Source organism: Hypomesus transpacificus, chromosome 17 (assembly GCF_021917145.1).
Source record: "Hypomesus transpacificus isolate Combined female chromosome 17, fHypTra1, whole genome shotgun sequence".
NCBI classification, from domain to species: Eukaryota; Metazoa; Chordata; class Actinopteri; order Osmeriformes; family Osmeridae; genus Hypomesus; species Hypomesus transpacificus.
In genome coordinates, this window is record NC_061076.1 from 11,783,386 (window position 1) to 11,796,067 (window position 12,682).

The following is a 12,682-nucleotide window of genomic DNA, read 5'->3' on the forward strand; positions in this document are numbered from 1 at the left end:
CTCATACATACCCTCACATTCCATATAGGTCCCTCTCTTGTTCTGTGTCTCTCCAACTCACCTGCATGGACACACTCACTTTCTCACACTGACAAACACACACTTACTACATTCATATTCATATCCACTCTCTCACACACACACTTCCAACTCACTCCCCTTCTCTAGGAAAGCCAACACGTTTGTGTCGTTCCTGGTGGACGTCGCCCTGGGCCTGCTGCTCGTGTCCTGGCTCTACAGAGAAAACCGAATCGGCCAACTGGCCAATGCGCTGGTGCCAGTTGCAGATGTGAGTTTAGTTGAGTATATCTCAAACTGTCCAATAAAGCATAAAACACCAATTTTATATGTAAAAAAAACTACTGCATAAAAAAACATTCTCCATGTATTTAGAACTTTCTTAAATACTCTCCAACCCTATTTTTGAGAGCAATGTACCATCCTGTAGGTTTACTCTCTAACCGTAGTTGTAACTAACCAGGGGTCTCATTTATAAAACTGCGTAGAATTCTTACTAAAAGTGTACGTACGCCCAAAAGTCTAAAATGGCGTACACCAAAATAAAATCTGATTTATAAAACCGTGCGTACGAACACCTGGAAGAAATGTTCTCTTTATAAATCACAGACTACCCACAAGTGTGCGTACGTGAATCTGCATTTTACCTCGTCCTTAACACGCCCATTTTTAACCATAAATGCAAAGCACCTCGTGAATGCTAATCCAGTATATTAATGACCCTGGCATGCGATTGTTTTTTACGGTGAATCATGGCGCATGACAACTTCTCAGACACTGTTAGCCTATTGGCGGAGGCCCAAAAACCACATTATTTGGTGGACGGTGGTCACCAATAAAAAAAAAACTGTGCGAGTGGCGTCAACTGTGCCAGTGATACCGCAAAACTAGATACAATTTGAAAACAAAAGCGTTTTCTTATTTAACATTAGTCTATTGAAGCTTGGACTGATAACAAGGACGTAAAGTGTACATTTACATTTATTCATTTAGCAGACACTTTAATCCAAAACAACTTCCAAGAGAGAGCTTTCCAAAGTGCACAGGTCACTGATAATAACAAAAAGATAGCCCCAAAACATTGCGAGTAGCCAAAACATGAAGCACATTTTGTGAACAACCAAATTAAGTGCCAAAAGGAAGAATTATAAGAGCATGTAGTTAAACAAATTACAATTAAACAACATGAACCGCTATAAGTGCAAGTGTACCGTTGTACTCCCGGAACAAGTGCGTCTCGAGCCTTTTCTTGAAGGTGGAAAGACAGTCAGTGTCTCTGATGGAGGTGGGGAGTTGATTCCACCACTGGGGGGCCAGACAGCAGAAAAGCTTATGTTGAGACCGGGCGGTCTTGAGCGGTGGGACCACCTGGCGGTTGTCTGAAGAAGATCGTAGGTGGCGGGTGGGGGTGTAAGGCTGCAGGAGAGACTTGGTGTAGTCGGGTGCAGTCCCGTTCACTGCTCGGAAGGTCAGTACCAGGGTGTTAAGATAATTTCTCAAGTAATGCACATGAGTCGTCGGATTCAAAGAAAGTACAATAGTTTAATGCTTGCCAGCAAGGAGACAAAGTCTGATCGCATTACAAAGTTTGTCTGCTAGCATCTTGTGCTAGCTTAACTATTTCAACAAACCCGCTCTTGACCGTCATTGGTTAACACAAAGGCATGCAAATGTCCCATGGCTCTTCTTCATTGGCCCTCTTTGCATAGACCTGGCGCGCGTGTGCGTGAGTGTTTACGACATCAACCCTGATGTCGTAAAAGCTCCTTCACATAGGTGTCAACAAATGGACACCAGACCTGGCATCTCCACCTACAGTTCTAGTCACACAGTATCTCCTTAAAACAACCAAAACCCCCAACATCCTCTAGTCCTAACAAATGCTCACCCTTCCCCCAGGGTGATAAGAAAGCATAGAGGTTAACTTAGGGGGCTCTGTTATCTGCTGACAAAGAATGCTAAGCATCTGTGTTGTTCAGTATAAAACATCACATCCTTAATTTCTCCGACATTTCCCCCCTAAATATACTGAAACATACAGATGACAACATTAAACCATGGTCAATAAAAAGTACAACACAGGAAAAAGAAATAATGTCATGCAGAAGAGTAAGAAAATATAAAAAATCACATCATCATATACAGAGAAATATAGAAAACAATAATAATAGAAAACTAAAATTTTTGTACTTCTTCAAGCCTGTCGGCAATATCATGGTTTAACACTTCGCCAGATTTTCGTTAAACAAGTCATTGTGAATTCACTCAACATCTTTGACTTTTATACATAGGCATCATCATAGGTGTCATGATCATTCATTCTGTCATAGTCATCATCAACACGGTCCTGCAATTGCTGATACATGGTCCTGGTGAGGGCTTTGTCTATCAAACGGTCTACTAAGCCTCTAATACATGGTATACAACAACAACCACAAGTAATGAGTATTGCCACCGCTACGGCCAAGGAAATCAGCAGTGACGAGAAGAATGTGCTCCACCGACCGAACCAGCTCTCCATCACACGGGTGAAAGGAACATCAATACCAGAATTCTCTGCCAGCTCCTCTGAAAGAGATGTAAGACCCTCCAGAGCTTTTGTTATGCTCCCATCAGGAGCAGTGTTATTAGGGATAAAAGTACAACAATGTGTGCCAAACATCTTACAGACACCTCCCCTCTCTGCTAACAACATGTCCAGAGCCATTCGGTTCTGCCATGCCATCAGGGTAGTGGGGCCCAGTTGCTCTGCAATACCTTTAACAGCATCTCTACAGAGGATGTACTTCCTGCGGCAGCTGAAGAAATTCAACCTGCCAAAGACAATGATGGTGCACTTCTACACAGCCATCATTGAGTCCATTCTCACCTCCTCCATCACCACCTGGTACGCTGCTGCCACTGCCAAGGACAAGAGCAGGCTGCAGCGTATCATCCGCACTGCAGAGAAGGTGATTGGCTGCAATCTGCCTTCCCTCAAGGACCTGCACACCTCGAGGACCCTGAGACGGGCGAAGAAGATTGTGGCTGACTCCTCCCACCCTGGACATTCCCTGTTTCAGTCACTCCCCTCTGGCAGAAGGCTGCGGTCCATCAGGTCCAAAACCTCACACCATACAAACAGTTTCTTCCCTTCCGCTGTTGGCCTCCTCAACAAGGCCAAAGCTCACACTGACTGAATGTCTTTAAAAAACTTTACATTTTGCACTACACTCAATTCCTGTAATATTTGTATTTTATATTGTATTTTATATTGTAAATTGGCAACTTATATTTTACTTATTGTATATTTTATTTTAATTGTATTACACTTAGTATTGCTAGTTTATGTATCCTTAGTATAGTTAGACCACATATTTAAATTTAAGATTCCTATATGTTTACTGTATGCACCTTCCTGCCAAAGCAAATTCCGTGTCTGTGCAAACTTTCATGGCGAATAAATCCCATTCTGATTTTACTGTAGTTGACAAATCTCTGCTGATTGTAATAAATATAGTTAATCCAATCATCATTTTTATTAACAGTTGACCACCAGAACAGTAGGGATTCAAAACCTCCTGCCACCTGATTTTTTGCCTTATATTCATCAGGAACTCCACGTGGTACCCCTATATCATCTCATGTAAATATGAGGATCAAATGCTCCTCCTGGCACCTGAGAGCGCCTCCTCCTGGTGAGACCCTGCTTTGAGAAATGGTGAGATAAGGACCCAAAATCAATCACCACTTAGTTGGAAGTTGAGGGCGCAGTTTCATGTCCCCACACAGCCACCACAAATCTGCTCTCATTGAGGTGTGGTCAGTGAACCACAATGCCAAGTAGTCACCTTGATTCCTAGTAATATCCATGTTGTTGCTACAATAGTTATGTGGGAGTGTTCCCACATCATAACCTTCTCCTTTTCGTAAGAAACAGGTATAATTTCCCAGATATACTGTCACTGATGTTGGGACATCCATTTTCTTAGCTTGAGGGAACAATAAAGATAGAGTTTTACATTGTGATTGTAATGGTGTATAAAATATATCAAAAAGTTGCAAAACACATTGCAAGCCTGCTGAATCCTTCTCTTTAGTCAGCTTAAAAGGCACGGTGCCCAGTTGTGGTCTTGCTCTTGCACAGGCAAGACAATTAGACTGACCATTTTGATGGGCTGTAAACATCATAAATCAAATCAAATTCATTTGTATAGCCCTTTTTACACGCATGTCACAGAGGGCTTCACATACGCCCATAGAACTGCTCCTCAACCAACCTAAACCCTCAAGGAAGACAAGGAAAAACTCACAGAAAAACTCCCAATGGGAGAAAAAATGGAAGAAACCTTGGGAGGAGCAATTCAGAGAGGGATCCCCTCCTCCAGAGACGGTTGGTAGGAGAGAGGAGCAGAACACAAGCTAAACATAGTCATACAGTGTCAATGGGTTTTGAAACACCAAAACCCATTGTTCGCCTTTGTAGACGTTGGATGGGACCGGGAAACTCGCTGTTGGCCGTCATGGAGACTGGATTCCGGGTGACGACCTGGTCCAACGTTGGCAGACCGACGACCAAGCAGGTCCTGACAGCTCCAACCCCCCACACCACAGGGAATGTGTGGGGGGGGGACAGAGAGAGGAGAGCAGGGATTAGAGAATGCCAGGAGCAGCTAACAGTTACAGTCATGATAGAATGAGATCCCCACCGGTCAAGTGTGGACTAGTGCAGCAATTTAACAGAGCTAAAAAGGGTATTTGATGCAGCCCCACACACCAAAACAGCGACAGCCCCCCTCGGTTGGAACATGAAATCTGTTCCAGGGGAAAGAACTCTAAAATAGGTTATACTTATACGAATAAGGATGAAAACAACCAGTCCAATCATCCACTCTAACCATTCGTTTCTATCTGTCAACCCCGTTTCTAGTGCCAATTTGTCTTCATAAGTCATATTAGTTAAATATTCAACATGGAAGGGATTTCCTAATGGAGGGTTGGATGCTCCTTGATCACGTGTATGCAGCACTTGCACAGGAAGAACTTCAACATGTAGGAATCCAGCTGGATTCCTACCTTGAATGCCACTTACATATGGTGACACGACATACAGTGCCCTCCAAAAGTATTGGAACAGTGAGGCCAATTCCTTTATTTTTGCTGTAGACTGAAAACATTTGGGCTTGACATCAAACGATGAATGTGAAACCAGAGATCAACGTTTCAGCTTTTATTTCCAGGTATTTACATCAGGATCTGATGCACAAATTAGAAAATATCACCTTTTTGTTCGAACCCACCCATTTGTCACGTGAGCAAAAGTATTGGAACATGTGACTGACAGGTGTGTTTTGTTGCCCAGGTGTGTCCTATTACATACATTATTCAATCAATAAATACCACTGAATGTCTACACTCAGGTTCAGATTGGGTAAGATAGGTTTTGTCTATGCAGACTGTATTCAGAGGTGAAAACAACATGAAAACCAGAGCGCTGTCTTTGGGTGAAAAACAAGCAATTGTGAGTCTTAGAGAAGATGGAAAATCAATCAGAGCCATTGCAGAAACATTGGCCATAGCCAGTACAACCATTTGGAATGTCCTGAAGAAGAAGAAAACTACTGGTGTACTAAGTAACAGACGTCGAACAGGTAGACCAAGGAAAACATCAGCAGTTGATGACAGAAACATTGTGAGAGCTGTAAAGAAAGACCCTAAAACAACTGTTAGTGAGATCAGCAACAACCTCCAGATGGCAGGAGTGAAGGTATCACTATCTACTGTTCGCAGAAGACTTCATGAACAAAAGTACAAGAGCTACACCAGAAGATGCAAACCACTCATTAGCAAGAAGAATAGGAAGGCCAGGCTGGAATTTGCCAAAAAGTACAGAGATGAACCTCAAAAATTCTGGGACAAAGTTTTATGGACTGATGAGACAAAGATTAACTTTTACCAAAGTGATGGAAAGGCTAAAGTTTGGAGAAAGAAAGGAACTGCTCATGATCCCAAACACACAAGCTCATCTGTGAAACACGGTGGAGGTAATGTCATGGCTTGGGCTTGCATGGCTTCTTCTGGGACGGGCTCATTAATCTTCATTGAGGATGTAACACATGATGGCAGCAGCAAGATGAACTCGGAAGTCTACAGAAACATTTTGTCTGCCAATTTAAGGAAAGATGCAACCAAACTGATTGGCAGAGCCTTCATCATGCAGCAAGATAACGACCCAAAACACACTGCCAAAACAACAAAGGAGTTCATCAGGGGCAAGAAATGGAAGGTATTAGACTGGCCAAGTCAATCTCCAGACTTAAACCCTATAGAGCATGCATTTTACCTGCTTAAGAGGAGACTGAAGGGAGGAACCCCACAAAACAAACAACAACTGAAAGAGGCTGCAGTGAAAGCCTGGGAAAGCATCAAAAAGGAAGAATGCAAAAGTTTGGTGACGTCAATGGGTCACAGACTTGCTGCAGTTATTGAAAGCAAAGGATTTGCAACTAAATATTAAGTCTTATTCACTTAAATATGTTTTAAGTATATCTGTTCCAATACTTTTGATCACATGACAAATGGGTGGATTCAAACAAAATGTGATATTTTCTTAGTTGTGCATCAGATCCTGATGTAAATACCTGGAAATAAAAGCTGAAACGTTGATCTCTGGTCTCACGTTCATTATTTGATGTCAAGCCCAAATGTTTTCAGTCTACAGCAAAAATAAAGGAATTCGCCTCACTGTTCCAATACTTTTGGAGGGCACTGTAAGTACCATTATCAACTTGCCTGGCCTGCTTTATAGTTATTATAAGAGGATTGCAGTCTTTGACTTTACATGAGGTAGTTGGACTGCCTTTTATAATGGTGGTTCTTCGTGCCAGTGTAGGATTATTAGGAGGACTCGCAGCATACCCCCAATCCATTGTTCCAGTGTTACATATTGTGTCAATTGTCAAATAAAATTCTAGCTGGACTGTGTAGATTTGATTATAGTCAAAGATGGCGGTTTCAATACAATTTATTTAGACCAGGGGTGTCGAACTCCGGTCCTCGAGGGCCGCTGTCCTGCATGTTTTAGATGTTTCCCTGATCCAGCTCACCTGATTCGAATGAATGGTCGTTATAACAACCCTTTTAATTGAATCAGGTGTGTTGGAGCAGGGAAACATCTAAAACATGCAGGACAGCGGCCCTCGAGGACCGGAGTTCGACACCCCTGATTTAGACCATACAATTACATATGATTAAACAAAGCTTTGCTGATCAGTCATTAATGAAGGAGGTGCCATCCACACAGATCATTCGTAAGAGTGATAGAGAACTATCACACATGTACTGCCTAATATAAACTTTAGATCAAATGTCATTCTATAAGGTCAATCAATCAATGTAGCAAACTCTGTGATTGGCTAACTCAACTTAGTGACAGTTTGAAACAATACATTTCCATACCAAGTGTCCCAAAGTTATTTGATGTCACAGCTCTCTCCAGAGCAGTAGATAATAAAGCCACAGGGGTTGGCCAGCCAAATAGTCAACTGTCCTTGGTGTGGTCATCTTCAAACAATACTTTTGATTAACACAAACAATGAAACAGGACACAGTCCTTCTCTAGCCAAAGTTCAGAGCAACTGCCTTATTTACACTGACCAGAGGACAGAAGGCCATAAAAGATGCTTCACCCATCCCCCAGGGCAAGCTGCCCACAGAGCCATCAGCACCTCACATTCCTTTGAACTCAACTTAATTATCCTTCCTGTCTCTTACCAATGAACATAGAAGCTTATAGATTTCATACACATACATCTATGCATATGACCAACATTTCTACCACATAAGCCAGTGGATACATTTGCATTCATACGAAATTAAGCTGGAACACATTGAAATACACATATATTTTTCATAATCTTGCCACTGTTGTTCACCCCCTCCTCCACAATCTATAATATTACAGAGATCAATGGTAAAAGAGCAGTCACTTGATTCATTGCAGTATACAGTAATTCCTGCTGGCTTTCTTATTCCTAAGGTTCGCTGTCCTGTACTACGATAGTGTCTATTTTCACTAGGGGAAACTTCCCTGCAGCAATTCCTCTTGTCCAAGAGTATAGGGACAATATGAATGTTAGCAGCAGCAGTAGGCTACATATAGTACCACGGACACCACAGTATTGTGGACAAGGACCTGGATGCCACATTTTGATTCTACCTTTCCCTGCTTACTGACTCCTATTGTTTTAGCCTATTTAGTATACACCCTATGTCTCTGTTGGCCGTTGGTTTCTTCACTGAGGTTGAGACGGGTCGTTCTATAAGAGACAGACTCCCCTTTGTAGTCAGACTTGTGCCTCAAGACTGTGGTGAGTATCTAATCTGTCCCTGGATCAATATCCCTTCCTTTCTTAAGAAAGTAAGCCGTCAATGACGGCTGAAAATGTGCCTTTCCCAAGTTGTATTCTCCCGTGCCCCGGTGAGCCTGCTGTGCCGTTTAAAACTTGGATTCAAATCTTTCAAAACTACCTGGTCGTTATCGACGCGACCGGAGATGCTTGGCCAGTTGCCAGAAGAAGAGCTGTTCTCCTACACTGCCTCAGTACGGAGGGAAAAATAATCTTCTACAATCTTCCTAACACGGGTACCACTTATGATACAGCCGTTAATGCATTGAAAGCACACTTTAATCCGAAGACTAGTACAGTGGTGGAGCGTCATGCTTTTCGTAAACGTTCTCAAGCTCCCCACGAGTCAATTTTACAGTATGTTGCTGCTCTACGTGATCTGTGTCAACTTGTGATTTTTGTGATCGTGAAAACAAAATGATACGTGACCAATTGATAGAAAATGTGTGCAATTCAAGAATACGTGAAAGACTGTTGCTAGAGCCTGAACTGTCTTTAGAAAGAGCATTAACTTGGCTACTCAAATCGAGTCTGCTGCACATCAAGCTAAGGAAATGGCTGATACGCACGTGGCTCCAGTACAAGCGGTGCAACACACTTCAAACAGAAGGGGGAGAGGGGAAAGGACGAATTTTATTGGCGCCAATGCTCCTGTCAATCAAAGTAGAAAGATAACATGCTATCGATGTGGATCAGATGCTCACTCAGCCAATGTAGCTAACTGCCCAGCTGTAGCAGCAACATGCAAGCAATGCAAAAAGACTGGAAATTTTTCTAAAGTCTGTCGTTCTACACAGCCCCATACTGATGTGCGTGAAGTCGAACTTCCTGAAGTTTTAGCGTTATGCACGGACTTTGCTGCCAGTGGTGCTACAAACATTACATGCACAGTGGAAATTACTGCCCATCACTTACAACCATGTACAGTGGACTTAGTCGTCGGCACTGGGTCTTCTGTTTCCATCCTGTCACAAAGCCTCTACGTGCGCCATTTCAACCACGTTCAGCTGACTCAGTCCAAGGTCAGGCTTGTGTCTTATTCTAAAACGCACATCCCTGTTCTTGGCTGTTTGTCCGCGAATGTTTCACTACATGGCCGCACAGCTCCATGCACATTCTACATTTTGAACACTGGGACTCCACTGCTGGGGAGAGACCTCATGACAGCACTACAGCTTTGCATAGCGCACAACAGGGTCCTGCCTCCTGACGCCTCTACGTCTCCTGCTCCGGTGCTGGAATGCGCCGCTACACCTACACCTGCTTTTGGCTGTGCAAAGAACTTTGTTCACTTGGTGAAAATGGATGACACCGTTACACCAGTACGTCAAAAGCTACGTCGCCTGCCATTGTCTGTTCGAAGTGCAGTGACAGAGGAACTGAATCACCTGCAAGCAGCGGGCATCATTGAGTGCATTGATGCTTCCGCATGGGTGTCACCAATTGTTGTCATTCAGAAAAAGTCAGGAAAATGTGCATGTGTGTTGACCTGCGCGAACCCAATAAAGCAGTCATTGTGGATGCCTTCCCATTGCCCCATATGGATGAACTGCTGTCTAACCTACAAGGTGCCACCGTCTTCTCTACAATTGACCTGACTAGTGCTTACTACCAAATGCCATTGCATGAAGACAGTCGTGACCTCACAGCATTCATTACACCTGATGGCTTGTTTAGCTTTCGTCGTGTGCCATGTGGACTTGCTTCTGTGCCTTCTGCGTTCCAGAAAATGATGAGCATTGTCCTTTCTGGCCTGCCAGGGGTAGACGACTACCTGGACGACATAATTGTACATGCCCATGACATGCCTGCCCACGACAAAGCTCTGGACACCGTTCTACATCGCCTGAAATCTGCTGGCCTACAACTCAACGATGAGAAGTGTCGTTTCCGTCTGCCCAGCTTGCCTTTCCTGGGACATGTCATTTCAGCTGATGGACTGCAGCCTGATCCTAAACGTATACAGGCCATTTCCAATGTGCTTGCCCCTACTGATGCCTCAACTCTGCGCGCCTTCCTTGGACTGCTCTCATGGTACTCCAAGTTCCTGTCCAACCACGCTACTGTGGTGGAACCAATGAGAGCATGCCTGAGATCAACTCACAGTGCTTTTCAGTGGACTGATGAGGCGCAGACTAGTTTCGAGAATGTTAAAAGCATGCTGCTGGATAGCCAGGCCTTGGCTTTGTTTGATCCCACATTGCGCACCATAGTGTCTACAGACGCATCGGACTATGGCCTAGGTGGCGTACTGTCACAAGTGGGCTTAGACAGCATTGAAAGGACTGTAGCGTTTGCGTCTCGAACTCTCTCTGCTGCTGAACGTAAATATGCCACAGTGGAAAAAGAAGCCTTAGCATGCGTTTGGGCTGTCGAGCGGTGACGTACATACCTCTGGGGACGCCGCTTTACCCTATGGACAGACCGACAGGCGCTGACGACGCTGCTGACCACCAAGGGCGTCGGGTGTGCTGGTCTACGTGTGTCAAGATGGTCTTCTCGTCTCATGTCCTTCAACTACGACATAATCTACCACCTAGGCGTTGAAAATGCTCCAGCCGTCTCGCTTACCTTTAGCTGCTGCTCCTTCACCTGATGGCTCCATTGCTCCTGCTAACAGTGACGACTGTGATCCTGAATACGTTGCTCTCCTGACTACTGCCAGTCACACTCTGTCTGCCACTGACCTCAACTCTGCTTGTGCTACATGCCCTGAGCTTACAAAACTCTGCTCACAGATCACGCGTGGATGGCCTCCTTCACCCAAAGGCCTTGACCCTAACCTGTTGCTATATTACAAGCTGCGCTTAGAACTCTCTGTCAAAGAACCTTTCGTTTTTCGTGGCTCTCGACTGATTGTGCCCATAGCTTTGCGCCCTGACCTGATTGCCATCGCACACGAGTCTCATCAAGGGGTGGTACGGACAAAGCAACGACTATGTGAACTCTACTGGTGGCCAAAGATGGATGCTGAGGTGCTCAATGCCATCCGCTCCTTTCAGCTGTGCCAGTTGAATGACAAAACAGCTAAGCCGCGCCCAGTTCCACTGCAACCAGTTCCTCTGCCAGGTGGTCGATGGCAGAAGGTCGCTGTGGACATAGTGGGCCCCTTCGACATTGCTCCTCCAGAATGCAGGTATGCAATTACACTGACCGACTACTATAGCAAATGGCCAGAGGTTGCCTTCACTCGCACTATTACCACTGAAGCTGTGATCGCCTTCTTGTCAACTGTGTTCAGCCGCCATGGCAATCCTCTGAGCATGGTTACAGATAATGGTGTTCAGTTCACCTCTGCTGCTTTTGCTGCTTTTCCTACAAGAAAGAAAAATACGCCATCACCGTTCATCTCTCTACTATCCTGCTGCCAAAGGCCAAATTGAGAGATTTAACAGAGTGCTCAAACAGACTGTACAGTTGGCCATTCAACAACAGCAGCCGTGGAAACCAGCTGTGACTGACTTTCTGCACGTCTACCGTGCCACACCGCACACCACAACTGGGACTTCACCTTTCCAGCTTCTCCATGGACGGCCAATGCGCACAAAGTTGACACTGCTGCCTCCTTCTTCAACACCTCCTGCTCCTACATTGACTGACTTGGACATACGTCACAGGGTCAGCCAACGTCAGCACAAAATGAAGACATACACGGATGCCAGACGTGGTGCTCGTCCTCCTGCCTTTCAAAAAGGGGACAGAGTGCGGGTGACAAACCCACTACATGTTCCTAAAGGACACAGGAAGTTCAGTGATCCTCTGACAATAAGCAAGAAGATTGGTGAGGGTACATACAGACTGAGTAATGGAAATACCTGGAATGCCTCCCACCTTTCTGGCTTTCCCATCACTACACACACACCTCCACTCGAGGACACTAAACCACCCGACGAATCACCTGAGCCTAGGCCCATGCGAGATACTCGTCAGCCTACCTGGCTACAAGACTTTGTTACTTAAGAATGTAATACTATACTGTGATTCTGGTGATGCATACGATTGTTTCACTTGCACTTTGAATCAGTGACCATTGATTGTTGAAATTACTATATGCTCTATTTCTGATACACTGTTACTGTAGTAATTGCACTGGAGTTATTTTAATTGCACAGTAATGTTAGTCAAAAGGGTAAGTTGTTCTGCATACCTGTGTTTTCTATTATACTTGTACGTATTTCAGTAGGGTAGTTACTCCTTTTCTACAAAGGGGAAAATGTTGTGTCATGTACCTTTAATGCAGCACAGGAAGTACTGATACAGGTTGTATAGACATGAAG

At 44.3% G+C, this 12,682-nt stretch overlaps 1 protein-coding gene across 3 annotated transcripts in view; it reads left to right on the forward strand.

The window, feature by feature from the left end:
• Positions 1 to 12,682, forward strand: part of pigq (phosphatidylinositol glycan anchor biosynthesis, class Q) — a 152,828-nt gene that overhangs the window by 105,361 nt on the left and 34,785 nt on the right. For all 3 annotated transcript variants that reach the window (XM_047038805.1, XM_047038804.1, XM_047038807.1), the window contains one exon: positions 169 to 289. In XM_047038805.1, coding sequence (XP_046894761.1) covers positions 169 to 289 — 121 coding nt within the window. The remainder of the gene's footprint in view (positions 1 to 168; positions 290 to 12,682) is intronic.